At 37.4% G+C, this 22,559-nt stretch overlaps 1 protein-coding gene across 5 annotated transcripts in view; it reads left to right on the forward strand.

Moving 5' to 3' along the window:
• Positions 1 to 22,559, forward strand: part of MAPKAP1 (MAPK associated protein 1) — a 104,683-nt gene that overhangs the window by 4,091 nt on the left and 78,033 nt on the right. For all 5 annotated transcript variants that reach the window (XM_042786664.1, XM_042786668.1, XM_042786667.1 and 2 more), the window contains 3 exons: positions 6,153 to 6,477; positions 10,614 to 10,703; positions 15,436 to 15,584. In XM_042786664.1, the coding sequence (XP_042642598.1) occupies positions 6,219 to 6,477; positions 10,614 to 10,703; positions 15,436 to 15,584 (498 nt within the window). In that variant the 5' untranslated portion in view covers positions 6,153 to 6,218. The remainder of the gene's footprint in view (positions 1 to 6,152; positions 6,478 to 10,613; positions 10,704 to 15,435; positions 15,585 to 22,559) is intronic.

Consider the following 22,559-nt stretch of genomic DNA (forward strand, 5'->3'; position numbering starts at 1 on the left):
GCTTGCTAGCCAGTATGAAAAAATAAGCATAATCATAGACATTAAAAATTAAGCAAAGTGTTTGCACATATTTAGATTAGGCAAAAACCAGGCAAGATGCTGCTTTTCTAAACTGCTTCTATCCAAACCATTCAGTACAATATCAGAATGAAAAATGACAACACTTTGTCATCTGTTCAAATTGATATTGCACTCTTTGCAGTGACAGCTGAAAAGGCCCACAGGTGCCATATAAAGAGGTGACCATGTTGTCATATTTCATTTAGGCATCCCTCTGCAAAGCCATAATTACCTAATTAGGTTGTTAATTAGGAGATTAGCATTTCACTATATTGATAGAATGCTCTTTGCAGGCAGGAGTCTAGATACAGATTTGTCTGCCCTAATTTATAATCTCTGCATTTTTTATACTTATTTATTTGCTTAAAGTCTTGATGCAAGGTAGCTCAGGTTAGCTGAGAATCAACTTGTTTACAATCAAATGAAGATTTGATAAGATCAGGAAACAAATAGAGGAGAGGATACAGTTTCCGTAAATACTCCACTATTCTCTCTCTCCTTCCCTAAAGCTCAATAATTAAAATATTGGAGTTGGTGTAATTTGCATCCTGATTAGTATGACAACAAAAATGTAGCCAAATTCCAATCAGTTCTTAACCACAGAAATACATAGCTAATGCCAGATTGATTTACAGGTTTGAAAACTTAACAAATTAATTTGTTGGAAGTTGTGTGTAATGCAGTGTTTTCTCATCACAACTTTCAAATTCCAGTTTCACTTGTGAAAATACACCTCTTTAAATGATTATTTGCTTTTTAATGATAGGACCCAAAGCATGAGTGACAGCTTCTCTAGATAAGTATTCATTCTTAAATGCACTTGAGCTTTTGTTGAAACATAAACTTGAATTGTCATATACTGCGGTTCACTTTCCTTTATCCTGCATGCGCAGGAGCCTGTCTGGCATTCAAGGATTTTGATTATTTGTAGTGCTGCAAATGTAGATAACCAGAACCATTTCTTTTGCAAGTGCAGACAAGTTAACTGTGAAATTATTTCATATAACCTGAATCATAAATTTTGAGGTATATTCACACTTTCCTATTCCAGTTTGTATGGGGGGGGAGGGAATTAATTTTTTTTTATTATAATCTATTTTTTTCATTAATTTTTAAGATCACTCTAAAGACCTACAGTTGGAGAGGTGTTTAAGTCCAGTGACTATGGAAGCCCTTCAGTGATAAGATGACCTGTAATGTTATATGATTCTTCCAGACTGCTGTATTCTGAGATTATTAGTAATTGTTTCAGATCCAGAAGTTGCATCTTTGTTTGGAAAGTTTTTGTTTACCTTGAATAGGGATTTAATTGTGTATTACTTCCTTAAGGAGGACAGTCATTTTAAACATATTTTCTTCTAAGAAAAACAAACACACACACACACACCCCCAAAACAAAACAAGGAAAAAAACACTAAAACAAAAAGCAAACCAGTGAATTAAATCCAACATAGCTATGTTTTCCCAAGTGTAAGGCAACCTGTGCTCAGTGATGATTTTTTTTTTTTTTTCTTCCATGCTCAAGGTCAAACATTTTCCTCTGAAAATCTCTGTAAGAGCAGGTTGACACGTGGCTGCAGTCCCACGAGTCAGCGTGGTCCAGCACTAGAGCAGCAAGACAACGCTTCCCACCGTGCCTGCGTGGAGATGGGGTGGGCGGTAGGATGGGTGGGAAGGATGGCAATCCTAAGAGGTGTGTGTTTAGCTTGTCCTTTCCCTTTATCTCACACTTGCTTTGATAGCTCATTGATCCTTGATGTAGGATAATGTGAATTTAAATCAGACTGGTTCTTGGGGTATGTATGAGGTTTTTGGTGGGGAAAGAGGAAAGTGAGAAAATCTGCCTTTTATTTAAATAAATGCAGTATATCAGGCAAGCAGGAGGGTCACAAGAACACAATACATTTGTGGAGTTGCCTCACCAAATTCAGATGTGTTCATCCGTGTGTTTAAGGTATAGCCTGTATAACTACGTGTCCTCTCTTCAAGACCTTTGTGTCACCTACTGGGAGCTGAATAATTTGTTACAACATTCCGCATTACTTATTGCGTGCCCTATTACGAATGAGGTCGATCTGTGTAACAGCCTTGCTCTGCTTGCTGTGAGAGCCTACAGATGCCATAAATACAGCAGAGGGTTACTGGGAGAGGAAAACCTCTGATAAAAATCATTGTAGGCTGAGATCCAGCTGTCTGATTTTGCTACAAAGTTCCTGTGAAACCTGGCAAGTCATTCAGCCTCTTGATGGTGCAATTTTACATCTTTGAGGATATTCTCTAACTGCACAAGGCTGATAGGAGGCTGTGCTCCCCACAGTCCCTGGGGCACCTCGGTACCGCAGTGATGAGACCAAGGAGAGGGTGAGAGGGGGCATTTGTATCCAGGGTGGTGATTAGATAATATGCAGAAAATGAGAGATGAATAACAAAGATCAAGAAGAAAGTGAAGGGCTGATTCAGCTCTGTCCACCTATGTGATGAATCATGGGAGGTGTTTGCGTATAAGTAGTATATCATCGTAACACCAACCTGTATATCATGTCATACATAAATACTGCGAAGGTTGCATGGGTTTCACATTGCTTTCCTCATTTTTAGTGTTTGCATGGGGTTTGCTTGACAGCTGTCTGCAAAGTATTTTATTTAATAGTAGAATAATATTTATGTAGTGCAAGTATGAAAGGAACATTTATTTTTTTGTTTATGATTGAAGGATGTATAATTTCCTGATGCTCAAAGTCCCTGAAATCCATTAAATGCAGCTACTACACGTGGATGTGACAATCGTGTGTGGGCACAGGGAATGCAGAAGAGGTGGTATGCTGGCAAATTTCAGTAGATCTAGAAATTGATCTTGTATCTGTAATTTTGCTGGAACTAATGACATGGAGGCTTCAAGGTATTAGTGTAAAGGTTTGCAAAATTGAACTTTGCTTCTCTGAATTCTTTTTCTTTACTGGAGGTCATTGTTTCTCAGGCTGGTTCTGTGCTGTCTAGTTGTGCTTTGCCTTTATCAAAAGGAGGAACCAGTTTAGAATTGTGTAGATAGCAACTACTAAAATATGGCATAAAAATATGAACTGAATTTTGGATTCTGAACTTCTGTTTGCTTTTTGAGGGGTGTTAACTGTTCATAGAACTTCCAGTTAACGTTAATTTATTGAGAAATGTGTCCTTTTGAAAATTCTGAAGAGGAGGAATTAAAAATGTGTTTGTATTAAACTTCTAGAGTTTGAAATTGAATTTCTGGCAGTTTTTCACTGTTCATGTCTATGGGAAAAGCGATTGCATATGTAAAACTGTAAAGAAGCCTGGCTAATTTAGCACGTGGACTGTTAATAGCATGAAGTCGGGGTGCAGAGTATAAAGGTAAAATTCTCGCATCTGCTGTTACATGTTGTTAACTCCCTTAGCAGACATTAAATCATTTCAAGTACAATAATAGTGTGGGAGGTAAATTAACTAACCATTAACAATCTTATAAATACACAATTAACATGCCAACATTTATATGACACATTGATGGGGCAGCAGTAATTTTTGATTGGGAGTTTGCAGACCTTTCAGAAGCCTAAGGCAGTTGCTTATTGAAACAAGTTCTTACTGCTTGCAGGTAAGCATGGCCTTTTCTAATAAGCAGTGTGTAAATAACTAGGTTTGAAGAACATTCTCTGTGCACTTTTTAGAATATCCATACACTGTACACTTAGTTGTGTCTGTATTCTCCAAGTGTCACAATACTAGACACGCTGTTACAGCTTAAAGGCCTTTAACACATAAATTACAGCCAGGAGACGGTTGCCTTATGGTGGGATATTTGCCTTATGGCCTCTCACTTTGAGGACAATGAGAAATCCTTTGGGGAGAGCAGGCCTACTTTCTGTAATGGAAATAGTCAGAAAATAAAAAATAGAACTTGGAGTCCCAGCGTTGCTGAGGTTGGCAGGGACCTCTGGAGATCTGGTCCAGCCTCCAGCTCCGAGCGGGGCCAGCTGAAGTGGGCTGCTCGGGGCCTCATCCAGTTGGGTTTTGAATATCTCCAAGGATACTGATGGCGCATATTTAGCTAATAGTGTAATTTATTAAAATGTATGCTAGCAGTAGTGTATTAATAACAAGCAGCATGTCAGTTTTATTTCTCTGCCATTCTTTTATTGAATTCTCTCTTGTTGTTTAATATAATACTTTTGAATTTGTCTGTATTTTTTTAAAAGTAGAAAGGACATGGTCCCTCAGGAAAAAAAAATGGCAATATTTGTAGCCAAGGGAGCAAAAAAAGCCTAAAATTATGAAGGATGTAAACCTCTATTTATTGACTGTTCTAATTAGCAGATGCTGATGCTTGGTGATAGGGAGGATACTGGTAGGGATGGTGGGTTTGCAATTTACAATAAACCTTCAGAATTTTGCTTTTGTTGTGATTAGATGAGTGTCCAAATAAAGCACTACTTCAGCTTGCAACTATTTAAATGCAGAAGCTGCTTTGTGGAGCTCTATGTTAATATACCTTTTCCCTTGGAAACATACAGGGGAAATGATGAAATGTGTTTACTGGTCCTGGAACAAGCCTGTCTGATGCTTTCTTTCACTTCTGTTAAAATCTGCCACGAAAAGCCAGCTGCCTTTGCCAGATTTTCATGGGATATGGCTTTCTTTGATTTAAAATAGTTTCTTTTCCTTTGGTATTTTCTTCTTGCTGACAGAAGTTTTGCAAACATCAATGATAGGTTGGTTTGTTCTTTCTATTTTCAAAATACTAAATAAACACATTTAGTTCTAGTGCTGATATTAAAATCTTGGTTTTTTTCTCACATATGCAAATGATTAGAAAAGCTGAGGGGATTTTGAACTTCTGGAATTTACATCTAGTCTTGCATTGGTGTCTGAGCTTAGACTTAAAGCCCCACTGACCTCCCTCTTCCTCAGGCTGAGGTTTTGCCGTGGCGTTGAGCCGGCCGCGAGCACCCCTGCTGAAAAGGGAACCTCGGCTCTCCTCCCTCTTTTGACATTCCTGCTGCTGTGCTGTGTTGGTACTGGTGCTCTTGCAGCTGTTCACTGCCATGCTGATCAGCCTGGAAATTAGTAATGAGGTTTTTCTCAGGTTATTTCCAGCAGGTCATTTTTGTGATCCTTGCAGCTACCCACGTGCTAGGGCCAGCCTTTGGAGGTGGTGGGAATACCTGGCCAGGGCCAGGCAGGAGCATGGACTTGCTCCTTTCAGAGGCAGCTCAGGCTTGAATTAGATTAATGTAACTATAAATCCACGGCTACAGTAAAATAAGATAACAGTTTGAGTGTTATTTGGGTTTTGTGGCTTGGTTTTTTTTTTTTCGTTTTTTTTTCCCCTCTGTTTTGTAAGACCACTTGAGTACTCTGAATGAAATATTATAGGTAAGTGGCAATTACTGTTGTTAAAGTGCTTACAAATTCAGGCATGTGGTATATGATCATAGAGCTTTTTCTGTATCACAACAGTTGCCCTATATGAAGTGCCATGGAGCAGCAGATGTTCAATATTCTGCCCTGAGATACTAATCTCTTCATGTTTAAATTTTTTCCTGGAAATACAAAACCTGAAGAGGGTCTATAATAAAGTAATCAAAGAGTTGGTATGTAGAGGTAGAATAATAGCAGTAACATGCTATTATGATGGGTAAAAAGAAATTCGAAACCCTATCTGGCTTTGTAAATTTATTAATTTGAATGGACAGATGTTTCTGGTGTATTTTCTCTCCATCCTTTTATGTGTAGTACTTAGAATATTTTGCCTTATAGCAATCATTTGTTGTTGTAGAGTAATGGGACCTGTCTGTAGGTGTCTGTTGTGTTCTGTTGTCTTGGGATTCAGGTTTCAATCTGTCTTCCAGAACCACTGTTCTTTAAGTGGATCTCAGCAATCAGTGTAACTTAAGTGATCTAGAGCAGAACTAGAATAATTTGCTGTAAAAGACTGAGTCTGTTAGGTTTTGTACATCCAAAATATAACCCATCCAAAAAACCCCTTGAATCCGGCTTTTGGGTTTTGGCTTTTTGGTTTTTTGTTTTTTGTTTTATTTTTCCCCCCTAAAATGCTGTGTACATTGTATTTCTAGGTACATGTGTCCATGAAACAAGATGGAGAGAAGATAGTATAGTGAAGTGGTGGACTTTTGAACAGAATGGCTTTCCTGGACAACCCAACAATTATACTTGCTCACATTCGGCAGTCACATGTGACCAGTGATGACACAGGGATGTGTGAAATGGTCCTGATAGATCACGATGTCGACCTGGAGAAGTTTAATCCCTCGTCAGCGTATGGGGACAGTGGTTCAGAAACACAGGGGAGCAACGGTGAGACTCAGGGCTATGTATATTCCCAATCAGTCGATATTACCTCAAGCTGGGACTTTGGAATCAGAAGACGATCAAACACAGGTAAGTGATGTTTGCAGCCAAGATAATATTAGCCTTTTAAATTTAGTTTCTGTTAGTCTGGCTTGCATGGACAAATAGGAGCTTGACTAGCTAGGTATCTGTCAGACTTTTCTTTTGTAATGTCAAGACCCTTTTTATAAAAGGACATGTAATGATTCAGTTACTTCAGTGTGCTGTCAACTGAGTTTTAATTGCTGTTTTACTTATTCTTGTACAGAGGAAGACTGAAGTATTCAGATTATATATATTAAAAAAAAATTAAATTGTAAAGACAACGAGTCTAAACCCAAAGTACAGGAACAGTCTGATATTCCTATTGTTAATGTCTGGAGGGGTGTTAACTTTTGAACAGGATAGTTATTTTCTGAGAAAAATCTATCTAGTGAGGCATCAAATCTATTTGTTATAAAAGAGAATTAAGTTTGATATGATCTAAGGAAGTGAATGATTTGTCTGTATTTTGTCTTCTGAAGTTTTTATTTCTGAGAAAAACCTTGAGCTAGGATTTAAGTTACCAAATTAGAAAGTTTAAGGCTGTACACCTTTTCAAAATATTCTCAGTTTGTCTTGACTGGAAGAAAGCCATCCCATTTGTTGTTTCATATGAGGGATATTCACACTTATACCCAGGGAATGCTACGAGCAAACATTCTGCAGTATAAAATATATATGAAAAGGTTGGTGCAGGGTGGTCAGTACTGGTCTCTTCTGTGTTACAGTGTATATTTTTTTCAGATGATTTGTGAAGGTATTATAACACCACCTAGAGCTCAGAAAAAACATCTGTGCTCTACCTAGCAAGTAAAACGGTGTATGAGATTGAATATATTTCAATACCTTTTACAAATTAATAGTAGTCAGAAGCTACAGAAAAGACAGATCACTGATCTCTTGTCATGGAGAGTTAGATTTGGAAATAAGCTGAGTACATAGCTGCAACTGACTGTAAGGCATGGTGATAACTTAGCATGCCAGACTGCCTCACGTTGGCCTTGAGGTCTTGTTTAGTCCAGTTGATGGTATAGTTTACGAGGAAGAAGAGAAAGTTTAAAGTTTTATAAAATTGCTCTAAAAATAATTCTAATGGATTATTTCACAGAGTAGACTGATAGAATAATCTCCAGTTAAATTATAGATTGAAACCATTTCTATTTCCAATTGGTGGCATATTCTAAAATAATGGTTAGGACACTCAGTCTGTTGGGGAGCTGTTTTATTTCCCCTTTTTCATCTGGCATGTCTTTTATGTTCTGTTGTGTGTGCTGGCACTACCAGGAACCTAATGTAATTATCAAGGCAAGCAGGCTGTGATTTGAAACAGGGCGGGGTGGAGAAAAGCCTATGAAGAGTGAGAGTTGATCAGTATTGAACCCTTTTCAGAATTACAGGAAGAGGAATAAATTGAATGGAAAGTTAACTGTTCTTAATATAAATGCTTTTTGCGTTACGCAAGTACTTATTTAAGTTCTTGAGGGAAGAAAACAGATACATGCATGCATAGAACAAAGTGTTCGTACATCTCATAAATACAAAAACTCATTATCTGTGAAATCTGCAATTTTTGCCCCTAAAACGGGCAAATGTAAGAACACTTATTTTTTTTACATAATCCATAACTACCTGAGTAGATTTAGCAAGAACAGGAACATTTGTTCTTTGAAAAGCAGATAATAGTTTTTAGGTTTGGAAACAGAATATAGTGTACTTTTGTGTATCAACAGGTAATAGCAGCAGACTTTTTTTAACATGCAAACTCATCTTTATTCTCCTTGATTTTATACCCTGCTAAATAAAATTATTTCTGCTTATACTGTCTTTAACCATTGTTTTTGGATGGAGCATAACTTTTTATTACCTTTTGTGAAGGTGTTTTATTGTAAGGTACTTTACCAGCATAGTATCTTTTTCACAAATTGTAGAAAAAATGTGTTACCGTAGAAGACTCAGCACATCTCCGTAGAGACTAAGGAAGTGCTGGTTGTTAGGTAGTTCTCATGCGGGTATGCAAATCTGGGAATGAATTTTATGTGCATTCTAATAGCAAAGCTATCCCCTTAGCCTTGGAAGGGATGTGCAGCGGGTGAGGCGTGCCGGGGTCTTGCACGTCACGTCTGGGGAGAACGCAGGCGTTAGCTGCCACTGAATTCTTGCTCCTTTTCCCCAGGAGCGAGGTGGGTCATGGGCGGCCTTGGGCTCCTCACTGCTGCCCTTCTGCCGTCTCCAGAGCAGTAGAAAAAAGGGAGTGGAGATGGGTGCGTGCAAGGTGTTGGGTATATGGGAAAGCAGCAAATTCTCCCAGTCCACAAGACTAGAAACAAAGGCTTATCTAGGTGCTAATAGTTAATGACACGAGAACTACATTTGGTCAGTGACATTTTTCACACAGAAAGCTTTCAAACTAGCATGCTGCTGGTGAGAATGAATTTAAATAATTCAGACTTCTAATAGGTACTGCTAATTCCATTTAATTTGGAGTTGCTGTAATACAGTCCCACAGTAAATGATCATTTGTGATCAACTGTAGGTAGAGGAATAGGATGGAGTTAGTGAAGATGGTGACTGTGCTGTAGTACTTTTGTTTTGACAAGAGGTGAAAATACCCACTAGGATGAAAACATGCATTATTCTTATGTTCTACATTTTTTTTCCTTTAGCCATTGTTTACATGTGAATCTAACATACTTTCTTATGGCCCACTTGGGAAGAAGGGGTTTTGGAATCTGATTTTTGAGCTACAGTCTGGACAGTAATTGGGAAAAAAGTTTTTTCTTTCTCAGTAAAATATTTACACTACAATAGTGGTTCACAGAATATTTAAACCTAATAAGTGGGGATTCTTCTCTTAGTTGATTAAGAGTAAAATACATAGAGGCAGTAACCTCATGTTGTCTTAAATGGGAAATAAGCATTAAAATCCCTGTTTGTTTGTACCTTAAACTGCTTGTTACAGCTGTTAAGCCTCAAAGTATTCTCTTTTTCATCAGTTCCCAGGTTGAGAGTCTTTATGGCAGGAGGGGAATCACTTCTGTGTCCACAATTCAGTTGAAAGACTGAATGTAAAAGAATAATAATAGGAGGAATAGAAAATATTTATTAACCTTTTTTGATTGAAATGGCTCTGGGAATTCAAATTGTATCTAAAAATTGTCAGAGTAATTTAGCATTTTAGAATCTCTTCTACAAACTCATTTTAGCTAATGAATGATCCCAATACATCAAAATTGCTAATCTATCCAGCAAACTGTTTCCTTCAGTGATCAGCATTGTTAGTCTTACTTTCCAATCTAATCTGCTTTCTTATTTTGAGAGGACACTTCATAGCATCAGTTATTTCTTGTGGTTATTGTCTTGGGTAGCTTCTACCAGGTTTAGCTGACCATTTCCTGAGAGAGATCTTACTGTTAACAGAAAGAAAATGTAAGGTATTATCTGGTACCCTGGTCTGGAAGTTCTTTGATATTATAACTGTTTGATGCTTTTTTCAAACCTTATTTTGAAGATGGAGTCAAAATACATGTAAAGAAATATTATATTCATTTTAAGATTTGACTAATGTTGTGAAGATACAAATCATTTATTTTACTACCTATAAACTGTTTCAGCACACTGAAGAAAAAGCTATGCTAATTTATATAGCTTTGACATTTTATAATTTTCATGATTTTTAGATAAAGGATTTTATATTTAAAACTTTAATAGTCTAGTCTGAGTTCATTTATCTTTAATTTTTGAAACGGGTAGAGTAATTCATAACAGTAATTTTATTCCTGTAATGTAATATTCACTTCAGTTCATTTGTGCATTAAAATTCCTTTAAGACCGTTATTAATGATTTATATAATGAAATGTCATATTAATCACAGAAGTTTTCACATTTTATTATTCTCTTCCATGTTAATACTATCTTTATGATCTCTATTAATGTTTTATATCCTCTAATTTCAATTATAAATCAAGAACATTTTCATGTTTTTGTTGGTATTTGCTTTTCAGGGGTGCCACCTTTAAAATTTTATGACTTTTTCCCCTACATATGCAGTATAAAACATCTTTATTCATATAAAGGTAGTTAATTATGTCTTTGTTTATAGTAAACTTTCATTGACAAACTTATAACTATAATATTTCTTTTCAAGCTCAGAGATTAGAACGTCTGCGGAAAGAGAGACAAAATCAAATAAAATGCAAAAATGTTCAGTGGAAAGACAGAAATACTTCTTACTCAGGTAAAAAGAAAAGATCTTCTATTTACCTACTGTTTTTATTTCTGCTTTTGATGGTTACAACATTTTCAGTTTGTAATTTTCACTTAAGCTTTCAGAGCATAGAGGAAATACTAATTATTGCATTTGCCTGCCATTCCTCGGTTATGTTTCCCGTTGTTTATTGCTTGGGGGGGTGGTGTGCCACAGGCATCTCATTTCTTTTCAGCTATGACTAGGGTATTCCAAATTATTAATAAAGGCAAAATAAAGAAGAAATGTTTAAAACCTAGTTTGTTGGTCTGAACTAATTCAAGTGGCTGCTTTATTTTTTTGCAATATAAGGTATTAGTACAGGGCTTGTGTGTTCTGTCATCTTGTAGCATCATTATCCTCTAAGGCTTCTATTGTCTGACTGAGCAAGAAAAGGAGATGGTAAAGCTCTAGGTGGGGTGTGTAAGGAACGGGATGTGTCTTTGCTCGGTGGGTAGGTGATTGGCAAGTGCCTGCATTCAAAATGCAGAGCCAGTATCTCCATGTAAGTTATGGCTTTCCAGCTATTTCCAGTGGCATTTGGTGTACCGAATGTGATGACAAATTTTGTAGAGTACTTTTATAGAATATTTTTGTGGTTACTTTTCTAGATAAGGGGAAAATCTTAAGAAATATTGTACAGGTATGATCTACTTAAATGAAAGCATAAGAAATGCTGCCTTAGCTTCTCTAGCCTTTCCTTGTAAAAGCTGTTATCACTGATTTCTCAGAAAATGTGTGGGTTTTTTTTTTAATTATACAATTAAGTATTTCTGACTGGATGTTCTGCATAGTTTAAATTGTAATGCGAAATGAAAAATCTGTCTCAATTCTCATATTTTATAGCTCAAGCTAGTATCTGTTCCTGTTGTATTTGACACACATTCAAACCTTTGTATGGTCTGTCATGCCTATTTCTTTCAGAATTTGTGTGTATCTTAATGAGGTCCCTGTGTAATCTCCTTTTTTTCCCTAAATCCTTGTATCTTCCTGGCTGTCATTTGCAGAACCTTCTCCAGCTCTATAATATCTTTTTTTAGAGGAGTGAACAAAGCTGCTCACATGAGCAACACGGTTGCACTAATCCTTAGTACAGCGTTCAGCTACGTTTGATACCTCTGTTAATGCATTCTAAAATGTTTTTGCCTTTCTACTTCTGTAAGCAGAGTTGTAGGTTTTAAAGTTTAATCTACCATAACCTCCAACTCTCTTTACTCAGTATTTTATAGCATTTGACCAATGATGATGCAATTCTCTTTTTCTTCTTTATTCCTTCCTGTATACTGCTTGATATTTCTTTACACTGAATTGCACTCACATTCCAGATTCCTGCTGTGTCTTGTGCTGTTTGTGTCGTCTTATTCATGTGTGCTCCACCATGGCATTTAGTTCCTTTTACGTGCTGCCCTGAAGATAGACACAATCTGCCAACCAGCAGTAACGGAGGTGTCCCCCTCTGTAAGAATGTGCTGGGCTTGCAGGCAAATAGATTAGTCCCTCCCTGCTGCAGGACAAATTTAAATAAAAAAAAACTAAGTTACGTAAAAACTCCAGGCACTCGGTGCCTCTCTTTATTGGCAGAGCTGATTTTTCTTCTCTGCTTAGTCACTGAGATTCTGAATATTTCTTGCATGAAGAACAAAATAGTAAAAAGAGGCCAGGAAAAAAGAGGAGCCCTGAAATATATCCACTGTATCTTCCTCTTTGTCAAGTGTGTGTGTATGAGGCTTTGTCTGTTCTGTTCCTTGAATTTAGCGTTATTGGAAAATATCTGTGAAAGCAATAACAGAAATAGCTGTTCTCGGGGGGAATTTGGCTGCCCTCTTCTGACTGAGTTTGTCTGAGCTTTAGACAAAGTCGAGCCTATGGTTGACACCATGCAAACTAAAAGGGTGCTGGAAAGTTGTTTTGCCCTGTGTTAGTCTGGCACCACCCCCAGAGATCACTCGCCAGAGAGATGCCTCACTGTCGGGAGAAGCTCTTGTGAGCATTTCTCCTGTCCTGCAGTTGGATTCGTGGTTGTAACTTGAGGCATCTGGTAATTGAGTATTTTTTGTGATTCCCATTTTTAATTACTAGGTACAGACATAAAAGTACACCAACCAGTACAAAGGGAAGTGAGAGATGAGTAATTTTGTGTATGGTAATGAGGGAAAAAAAGAAGAATATTTTCTATTCATCATCGGTTTGCCCTCTGTCATGAGACAAGCTGCTTGCTTTGTTGGGAGTGAGTTTGAAAGATAAGGTGGTAGTTGTATATGGACTTGAAAAAGAAAATATCTTTCTTGAAGTTGGTTGGGAGATTAACCCGGTGGAGGTCTGGGGGTTTTTTTGTTCTGCTGTGCCACCAATTCACCCATCACCTTTCTGGGTGTCAGTTCTTTTTCACTAAAATGGAAAGAAAGTTTCAGCTTCATGCAGTGTGGAAATCAAATTATGTTAGTAATGCAGTTGCTGGGTCCTCTAAACCAAATATGAATATACATACAAAAGGTTACTCCTTTTTATAAAATGCTAGGTATTTTTAGATGAAAGCAAAAAATAGGGCATTATATTTACATCTTTCAGTCATTTCAGAGCACATAAAATGTAAATCAATGATATATAAAGGGAATTTTTCAAAAGCCTTGCATTCAGCCCATATAGAATAGCTCATATGGCTAATAAAACCATAAAAGCTAAAAAATACATATAGTATAGACTAATGGCAAAACTTAATTAAGAATTAAAAATTGTACAATTAAGGTAGTTTAACGTAAAAAAAAAATATTTTTCACTGAAATTTGAGAGTTTAAGATTTTTTTCAATGTTTTTAATTGGAACTCTCACAGCCTGAGTCATTCTTAATGGAAGATGGTAGTTTTTCAGAAATCTCATCTATCTTTTAGCTTTTTGCACAAATCTTCAGAATGTTTTGCGTTTCTTTTCCTAAATGAGTTTAACTTCTTTAAATTATGAAGCTTTCTGGAAAAGGAAAACTGTATCTCAGCCAGCTGAATTTACAATCTTATAGAATGTGCTGTTATTTAAACTCTTCAGTCACATGAGATATTTGACTTGAATAAAAGCTATACAAAACTCAAAGCAAAACAGATGTCACAGCAGTGAATTCAGAAAACTTCTAGAGATCCTCTTTTTGTACATCCCAGCAAAGGAAACAATAAACAAATCATCATAGTATTTCCCTACAGACAAAAATTGAAGAGACTTGGGTTTCACTTGAACCAATAAAAACATTATATTGGATTCCAAGGTACAGAGTACTTACCAAATGCCCCAAAAATACCAGTGAAGGGTAATACTCTAGCATAATTGCAATTCAGATTTTTTAACTAGAGATAAGCTTGTTACAATAAACCAGAATACCTAATGGAGTTTAAGTTGCCACATTTTAAAAAGGATTTAATCAAGCTTTTTTGGTTAATCGCAGCCTCTCACAAGACTGTTGGGTATCTCTTAGTGCCAGTATTTAGCACTTTTGCCAACTGTCTGAATTTTCAGGCAATCTGCTGATAAAAATAAACTGAGCTTTTGACTAGTTATAATTTGACAAGTTTTTAATTTTGCATTTTAATTTTGCATTTTAAGAAATTAACCAGCTCCCTGCAGATCATGTCCCAAGTCGTTCTGCCTTAGGAGCAGTTTCATTTCCCTGGAGGCATGGAAATCTGTGAGCTGTGAGAGAATCCAAATGTAGGAAGGCAGAGCAGGGTCGGTCTAGGAGGGCTGGTGTTGGTTCTCAGGCTGTGATTGATGGAGTTTGGGGGCACTTGGTTCCTCGAGCAGATGTGGAAAAAACTTGTCCAGATTCAGTCACAGTTTCTTGCAGATGAGACCCATTGGTACTAATATGCTAAAACACCCCAGGCTCTGTCCTGATTTTGTAGTGTCCTTAAAACATAAGCAGCCCTAATTTTTAGGGTTTTTTTAAGTATGCCTGAAAATTTCGACTTAAACTGTTGCTGGAAATTGTTATGCAGTTTCTTCATATAAAAAGAGCTGCTTGTTGGAGACTTTTATGAGCCTTCACAGACCGCACGAAGAACTCACTAACTCTTATCCCTTTTGTTTAGAAAGCATTTTTTTTTATTGTCCAGACTGTTTGTCTGGAATGGTGTTTTCAAGTTTAACACTTTTTTTGAGAGGAGACCGTATCCAGTCTACCGTGAGAAGTAAAGTCTGAAGAGGCGATTCTTTTGGATCAGATGTAGTCCCAAGCCTACTGCTGACAGCATGGTGATGCTATAGCATAGTAATGGGGTAGTATAACATTGTCCTGTAAGACAGCATAATACCGGGTGTTACAGGCTCGGTTTGAAATGCTTTAGCATGGCGTATCATAGATGTGTCAACAGTTCTTTTGCATAGCAGTTACTGCTCATTTGAAAAAAGGTAGGCAAGCAGAAAGACCAGGAATGTGTAATTCTCTCTTTGAATCTTTATTTTTATCTTGACCCAAGTGGATCTTGTAGCAATCAGTTCCATTCTTTGTATGGGAAAAATTCATCTTTTCTTCAGCCTAAACAGTAGCACCGTCCATATGTCTTAAGGTTTCATATCTTTGGGCTATGAAAGAGTGGTGGTAGATTCTGTTCTGCTAAAGCATTTGTTGTTTTATATATTTGATTTTGTTCTCCCTCTTGTAATGATATCTTTCTGTGGTAAACAGTAGCCTCTCTACATCTCCTAGTACAATTATTCTAATCTCTTTTCTGATCTACAGCAGAGGAGTTGAGCTCATTATTTGAAAAAAAGAATTTCAGAGTAAAGTCTCCATGTTCTGGGAAGCAGTCAATACTGTCTGTGCGACTTGAACAGTGTCCGCTGCAGCTGAATAACCCCTTCAATGAATACTCAAAATTTGATGGCAAGGTAAGTGGACCACATGTTTTTCTCTCATATGCAGGAGGTCCCTTGACCTGAAGATGATAGGCCTTAGGCAGTTCTTGTGCGGACTTACCTGTTCAGGCTTTAATTAGACTTTGTAGTAGGCCATCAGTTATTTTAAAGTGATTATCTAGAAACATGCTTTTCTTAAATATAATGGTTCCAGGTTTGGTAGAACCATTTCTCCTGTTCTCACTACAAAATTCTGGTCTTACCATTAGGCATACCTTACCTTGCTGCTTTATTCTACAGCAGATTAGTTAGGTAAACATTTAGTGTGCAGAGTCCTAGGACTTCTCTCTGTGGAGTTGATGGTGAGACCCTTTGTATAAACGATTGGTTATTTGGCATTTTTAAATCTGTTCTGTCTAGCCACATCCCAGCACTTACTGAATATTCCATGATTTATGCTGCCTTTATCCTCAAAACACTCCAATGAGAGTGGGAAAAGCCACTGTCAATTTTGAGCGTGGAAAACTGAAGCATCAATAGGCCAACATCTGGGGCAAAAAAAGGACTAAGCAATGTAGTTCTGTGCAAGTAGTCATGTGTGTAATACACATTGGAGGTTCACTACAAACCTGGTAGGTCAAATTCATTCCTTGACTACATTAATTTCAAGAGCTTTCATTTGATATTAATCAGTATTGCAGACAGCTGGTTTTCATTGTGTACAGTTTAGTTACTCAGTATTGTCAAATATTTTTCTCTGTCATAAACTCTAGAAACTTAAATATAAACACTGGTGTGATGTATCAGTGTCACATTGTTCCAAAACAATTATAAATACTGCACAGATCTATTTTCTGCTGGATTTGTTTGTGGAATCTCTTGTGGGAGTATGAAGTTTGAGCTTCATTACCATTGTGATGGAAGAATTTCATATTCTGTTAAGTATTCTTGAAGTGGAAAGTCAGATATGCAATTTCACTAGCATGTCTAGAAGTACTTAGAATATTTGTGAAATGGGAACTTTTAGACTATGAAGTCCACGTAGCAAAAGGTGACTCTTGTTACTTTATACTTACTGGTATGTAGTAATTAGTGCTAACTCAGCTTTTCAAAATTTCTGGCCTAATTAATAAATGATAGCAGTACCTTAATGCTGACAACACTAAAATGCCTTTTTTCTAAACTCAAAGCTTGCTGTTCTTATGTTGTGAAATTTCAGTTTGGCAAATGTTTACACGTACTTCGAACAGTCATTCACAAAGGAAGTAAAAATAAAATACTACTTTATTAAGAGAAATTTATTGTAATTCAGGGGTGTCCCAGTGTTGTTTTAATACTTGAGCATGATTTGAGCTTCCTGCTAGAATTTTTCTCAGAAACTTGAGGAACTTAAGCATGTTTCCTTCCCACTTTGATAATCTAAACTGCTTTTTACTGTATTAATAGGAATTATAGTTAACTATAATGAACATATTAATTTTAATACTTTCAAGTCTGATACATTTAGCAGGTATTTGGTTCATTTGAGGGAAATTGTACTATATGTATTAGTCTGACCTATTAATGAAATACCTCAATGTTACTCAGTTGTGATTTGTAGGGTATGGTACAAATTAACTCTCTTTGTGATCTAGAAATCAACATACCCATTTACCTCTCCAAAATAATTGAATTGGCATTTTGTTAGAGTATCATCTCAATATTCATTTTAACCGCATTGCTTATATTACTCTCATGTGTCAGTAGTATACTTATAAAATTTATTCTCTATACTTCTGCCAGTATTGTCTGGTTTTGAATACCTACTTGACCATCTGAGATATAGAAGAAACATTATAGCTCAGTAGTGAGTTATTTTACTTCAGTTTTGTTGTATTTTACATTTGTAAGGTAAAATCAAAACCCATCTAACTTTTAAAAATTATTTTTAATGAAATATAGTAGGTCTCGTATTTATTTTTATTGATAATAGATGAGCAGTATTTTTCACATAAATGCAATTCTTTCAGGGAACAGTGCATGACTTATTTACATAATTAACAGAGCCACATATCTCTTGGGGAAATGGTACATAATTGGGGAGAGGCAGGGGGGATGAGGGGCTAGGGGCCTAATTAAACATGTCTTAAAAAAACCCTACTTAATTATGTATTTACTCAAGGGATCACGGTGGCTCTGAAATCTTTAAGATTATAACTAGGCCTTTGGTTTACATAGACATTTGAGTTTTTTGCAACACAGATTTTGGCTTGTTGAGTAACACCCGTTTTGTGGCGCGCTGGCAGAGGCCAAGGAAAGCTCGGCACTCGCTGGATCTGAGCTCTTTGTTCACCTGTGTCTCCTGAGCTGCATTCGGAATGGTTTTCACTTACCATCAATTCAGCTCCCTAACTGACCTGAAATCAAATAAAACTCTTCTCTTCAGGGTCCTTCCTATACCCTCTCTCCAACATTTGATGTATTTTTTTAAGCTAATCGGTTAAAAATAAGAAAGCGTTGTATGCTGTAATGTCAACCAAGCCAATTTATCAAGATGCTTACATCTTGCAGGTGTTTTCTGCCAGATTTAGTGTCTTTTTCATAACCACTTCTGCAATTTTATGAAATAATAAAATTTTAAAGCACTCTAATTTCATCTTGTTCTGATCAGTTCATTAATTATCAAAATAGTAGAGAGTATGGCTTGTGAAATGCAACCACAATAGAAGCATTCTAATCAGCTCAAGAATTCAGGTGATTCTTGCCCCATAACTACGCAGGACAGATCTGAGGCTTACGTGTGCATTGTAGAACTTCAGCTGTTAACACAGAGTAACTACTCTTGCCTGTATCTTCAAGTTTTTCCTTAAAACAGTTAAAGTAAACCTAACCCCTGCATCTGTTCGCATGGTTTGTTAAGTCATATGGGTTGTACATATTGGTTAATAAATCTTGAAAATTCTTGCTAAGAATATTGTATGAAAAGAAGCCCTTATTTATAAATACTTCAGTTGCAATTTGTATAGAAAATTACTTGAAGGCTAAAGAAATTAGTGGCCAAATTGATTTCCTTTATCTGCACGCAAATTAAATTATCATCCATTTTATAGATAAGTTCATGTACATTCCTGTTTACAGGATTTGAAAAATCAAATTTTGATGGCTTATTGTTCCAACTTGCCGACTTTTGATAAAGTTGGGAAAATAGGACTGGCCATAAGACAGACTTGAAAGTCATAGCCAGGTACCACAGATGAAACACAAGCATGGTCATGCCTCGTTTCATTGACACAACTGGGAGAGTCACAACACTTGGTTTACCTACAGATTACCTGCTTGCTTTCATTAATAGTTTTAAAAGCATATATTATCTTTTTATTCTACAGAAATTCAGAATATTTCTTTACAAGTTACAGATGTAACTTGTATGAGTTGCTGGAAAGCGTGGCAATGAGTTTTCTCTGAGATATTAATCCTAAAGGATACTGGTTCAGTACAGTATTAGTGTCAAGGCTGTTCAGGTGCATGACCGTTCCTGCTAGTAAGAAAAATGTTACCAAAGTGTGTTTAGTTACTGGAACAGAGGAAAATCATGCTAGAGTCAAATGTTCAGCGTTGCAGGAGCCACGTACTGAATGAGTAACTCCTGCTAAGGCCTCTGTTTCCAGTTCCCCTTGAACTCATCTCTGAAGCCAGTCCACATCCATTTTTCCTCCAAGTCTTCGATACCTTTAAGAAATGTTCATCACTAAAATGCCTTGTCCGCTCAAGTTTTGAGATGCCTGCTGCCAAGTGGCTGCTCCTACGTCCCCAGAAGAGTGTCAGCAAATACAGAAGTGTTACCAGATAGTCAAAAAAGGGATGCTGAAAATAGGCAAATCAATCAAAGAAGGAAGTTGGAAAACTACAATGAAAATGTAAGGAAGGGATCATTCAGCTTTAGAATAAACTTGAGTTCCAAGGCCAAAAACCGTTCCTACATGCAGCTTAAAGTTTTCTCAAGATATTTTTATTTCTATTTTCATGACTACTAGCTGAAAATTAAGAGTTAAAGAAGTCTAGCTTTTCTGACCTTGTAGTTTTGTAGGTTTACTTGACTACTGGAGATAATTTAAATAAAAATAGGTCGACATGGTTTTTGGCTGGACAGATGCTAAAAATCCTATTGTGAGGAATGGTACCGCTGTTTAGTGTTATGGGGTTTCTTGTGGCTGATTTTGGTAATGGGTTAAAAACCAACAATTTCTCTTGTAGCAACTGTTTTAAAAAATGATGCTGTAGAGAGCATGGGGGAAGGGATAATTCATGAGTGCTAATTGCTTGGCTGTTAATTTTCATAAGTGTTGATAGAAGCAGTTCCTTAAATTAAACTTTGTTTAAACTGTATCAGGGGAAATATTCTACAATGTCGGGCCTGAAGTGAAAATTAATATGAATGCTGTGGCAATTAACACGTACTGGTTAATAGCTTTTAGCAGCATTTTGGGATGATAGTCCTTAAATACATTTTTGCATGCTGCTCTTGTTTCAGTCTTATTTGACTGTATGTCTGGATAATCATGAACAAATGTTTTTCACAATCTCCAGTATTAAATAGCTTTACTCAAAGAAAGTAGATAAAGAATTTAAGAAAGAAGAGATACTGCTGTAATTAATATGGAAAATGTCTAAAATAATTAATCCAGGATTAAAATCTCAGTGTGAAAAAAATGCATTTTTCTTTTATTTAAATGTTTTGCCCCTAAGCTGAGGAGAACGATCCTCATCTGAATCCTAAATAAGTTTTCGTAGGGCTATGTGTTGTTTTTTTTTTTTTTTTTTTAAAGCGTTTGCTTATTCTGCCAATCTTAGTGGTTTACATATTACCTGCACTCTACTAAAATAGTTGCAATAAAGACATTTCCAGCGTTACTGTTTGTGTAATGCTAACAGATATGCTCTATAAACGCCCCTGTGCCGGGGCAGCTCCCGCTGTCGTACCGAGAGCCAGGGCGCTGGCGAAGCCGTGCGGCGCCGGGCCGGCTGCCATGGGCCCACCTGGCCTCAGGAGAAAGATCTCTCTGGTTTGCTGCAAGGGCTTTTGTTGGCTTTATTTCATTTTGCCGGGGAGCTGCAGCCCGGCCTCGGGCCGTCGGTGCAGTGGCCAGCGTGCCGATGCGCAAGGCCGGGGGTGCCAGGCGGAGGAGCAGCCTCAGGGCAGGGCTTTGGAAACGCAGGCGGCTGCTGCTGCTCGCTCAGCCCGGTTCCAAAAATCTTCACTTCGGTTCTTCAGGCACCTAAAGTCAGTGCCAGAAACATGCAGTGGTGTCGTGCGTTCCCTTTGGTGTCCGACAGCTCCACGTGAAAGTTCTCCCCCAGTCGGGAGAACCCGGGAGAGAAATCTCCCGTAATACCGAGAGTCTCTCGGCGTTCGTGATGCGCGTTGCTAACGACGTAGGGTTTCATAACTCTCTCGTGTGTAGCATCACATGCTCTGCTGTACAGAGGGCGATTCCAGTAATGCTTTTGTTAAGGTGAAGATTCTTAACTGAAAAATTAGTACTTTCTAAAATAAATTTTTTTTCAGAATACGTGATTAACATGAGTCGTGCTGATAGCTGAGTTGTATTTAAATAAAACACCCCTATATTAAGAATGCCTGGTTTGTTCTTCACTGTGTTGAAGCTGTAATGATTTTGATGCCTCATCAGTGCACCTAACTGTCTCCTCTGCCCCTGCAGATTCAGTGAGTTTTGCTGGCTAGAGAGAAGCCCCACACAGAGGCACCAGTTAAATACTGTAGTGGAAGTTAGAGCACAAGAGTCCTTTCATTTCCATACAGTGATTAAAATAGATTAAGCTTGACTGTCGCTTAGTTTAAAATACTTCAGAATGTTTTCTGTTATTTCATACCAAAAAGCCATTTACAGTGAGATAAGCACCTCGTAATGGTGGCCGAACGCTTATTTAAAGCAACGGGAAGCACAGTCAGAAAACTGTTACGAATTCCGCAGTGGGAGCAGTCAGTTGAAGAATCCACTTTGCGTAGGTGCAGCGGGGGATGGCTGTGCACGTACGGTGCTGTCTGCCGTGGGGTGTTCTCACGTGCACATGGCTCTGGTACCTTGCAAAAACAATGCAGAAATACTGTAGCCACCCTTCTAGCCCAAACTGTAGCCTGGGGTAGCAGATAAGAAGGTTGAATGTCAGCCCTGCGCTGTCATCTCTGTTTGGGGACTTGAATTTTATCTCGCAATTCCAGGCGTCTCCTTTGCATTAAAAAATATTTTTCTGGCCATATGCAGATTAAATTAATGTGGATCTGGTTTGATTAGCTTTGGCTGAGGGCGCATTCAATTCACTTCTCCCTTTTCTGTACTCACTTCTGTGTCTTTTGTTGCTGTTGATTGTAGGTGCCCTTACTAGACTGCATTCCTGTCTTACAGAGGAGATGCTCTATTGAAACCGGATCTGGTTTTGTTCGTGGCTAGTTGCAGTCTTTGAACTCACTGCAGTGAGACAGCAGCCCTGTTTGGGTAGTGCTTTCCAAAGGACTTCATTGTTTTGCGAAACCCCCTGCGCTCTGGCACTCCCCTGTTGGGAGTGTTTTATCAATATTGCCACAGTTCTGTTACACTTAAACTCTGAATAAAATGATACTTGAAAGTAAGTTTTGAAGATCTGCAAAGTATGCTAGTATGTAACAAAGAATTAAATTGATTTGTTATGTGTGCATTTAGCTACAATTCATTTTAATTGTCCTTATGAAGTTAAAAAGTATTAGCGTCAGATAAAGATTCATCACCATAGTATGATTTAAAGCTGGTGCTATAGAAAGCAGGCATGTGTTCTGGCAGATGTTTATATAAGGCACTGTCTCTTCTGACAGCAGTTAAAAAGTATGGTTGTAGTAATCAAATTGTGGTGCAGCATCTCAGAGGCTAGAACCAGATTGAATTAAAATAGATATAAGATTTATGAATAGCAATATCTGTGATAAAATTTCACTACCTTCTTTAATGGGAAGGACCTTTACGCAGTACAACAATA

Source organism: Tyto alba, unplaced genomic scaffold, assembly GCF_018691265.1.
Source record: "Tyto alba isolate M040663 unplaced genomic scaffold, T.alba_DEE_v4.0 Super-Scaffold_11, whole genome shotgun sequence".
NCBI classification, from domain to species: domain Eukaryota; kingdom Metazoa; phylum Chordata; class Aves; order Strigiformes; family Tytonidae; genus Tyto; species Tyto alba.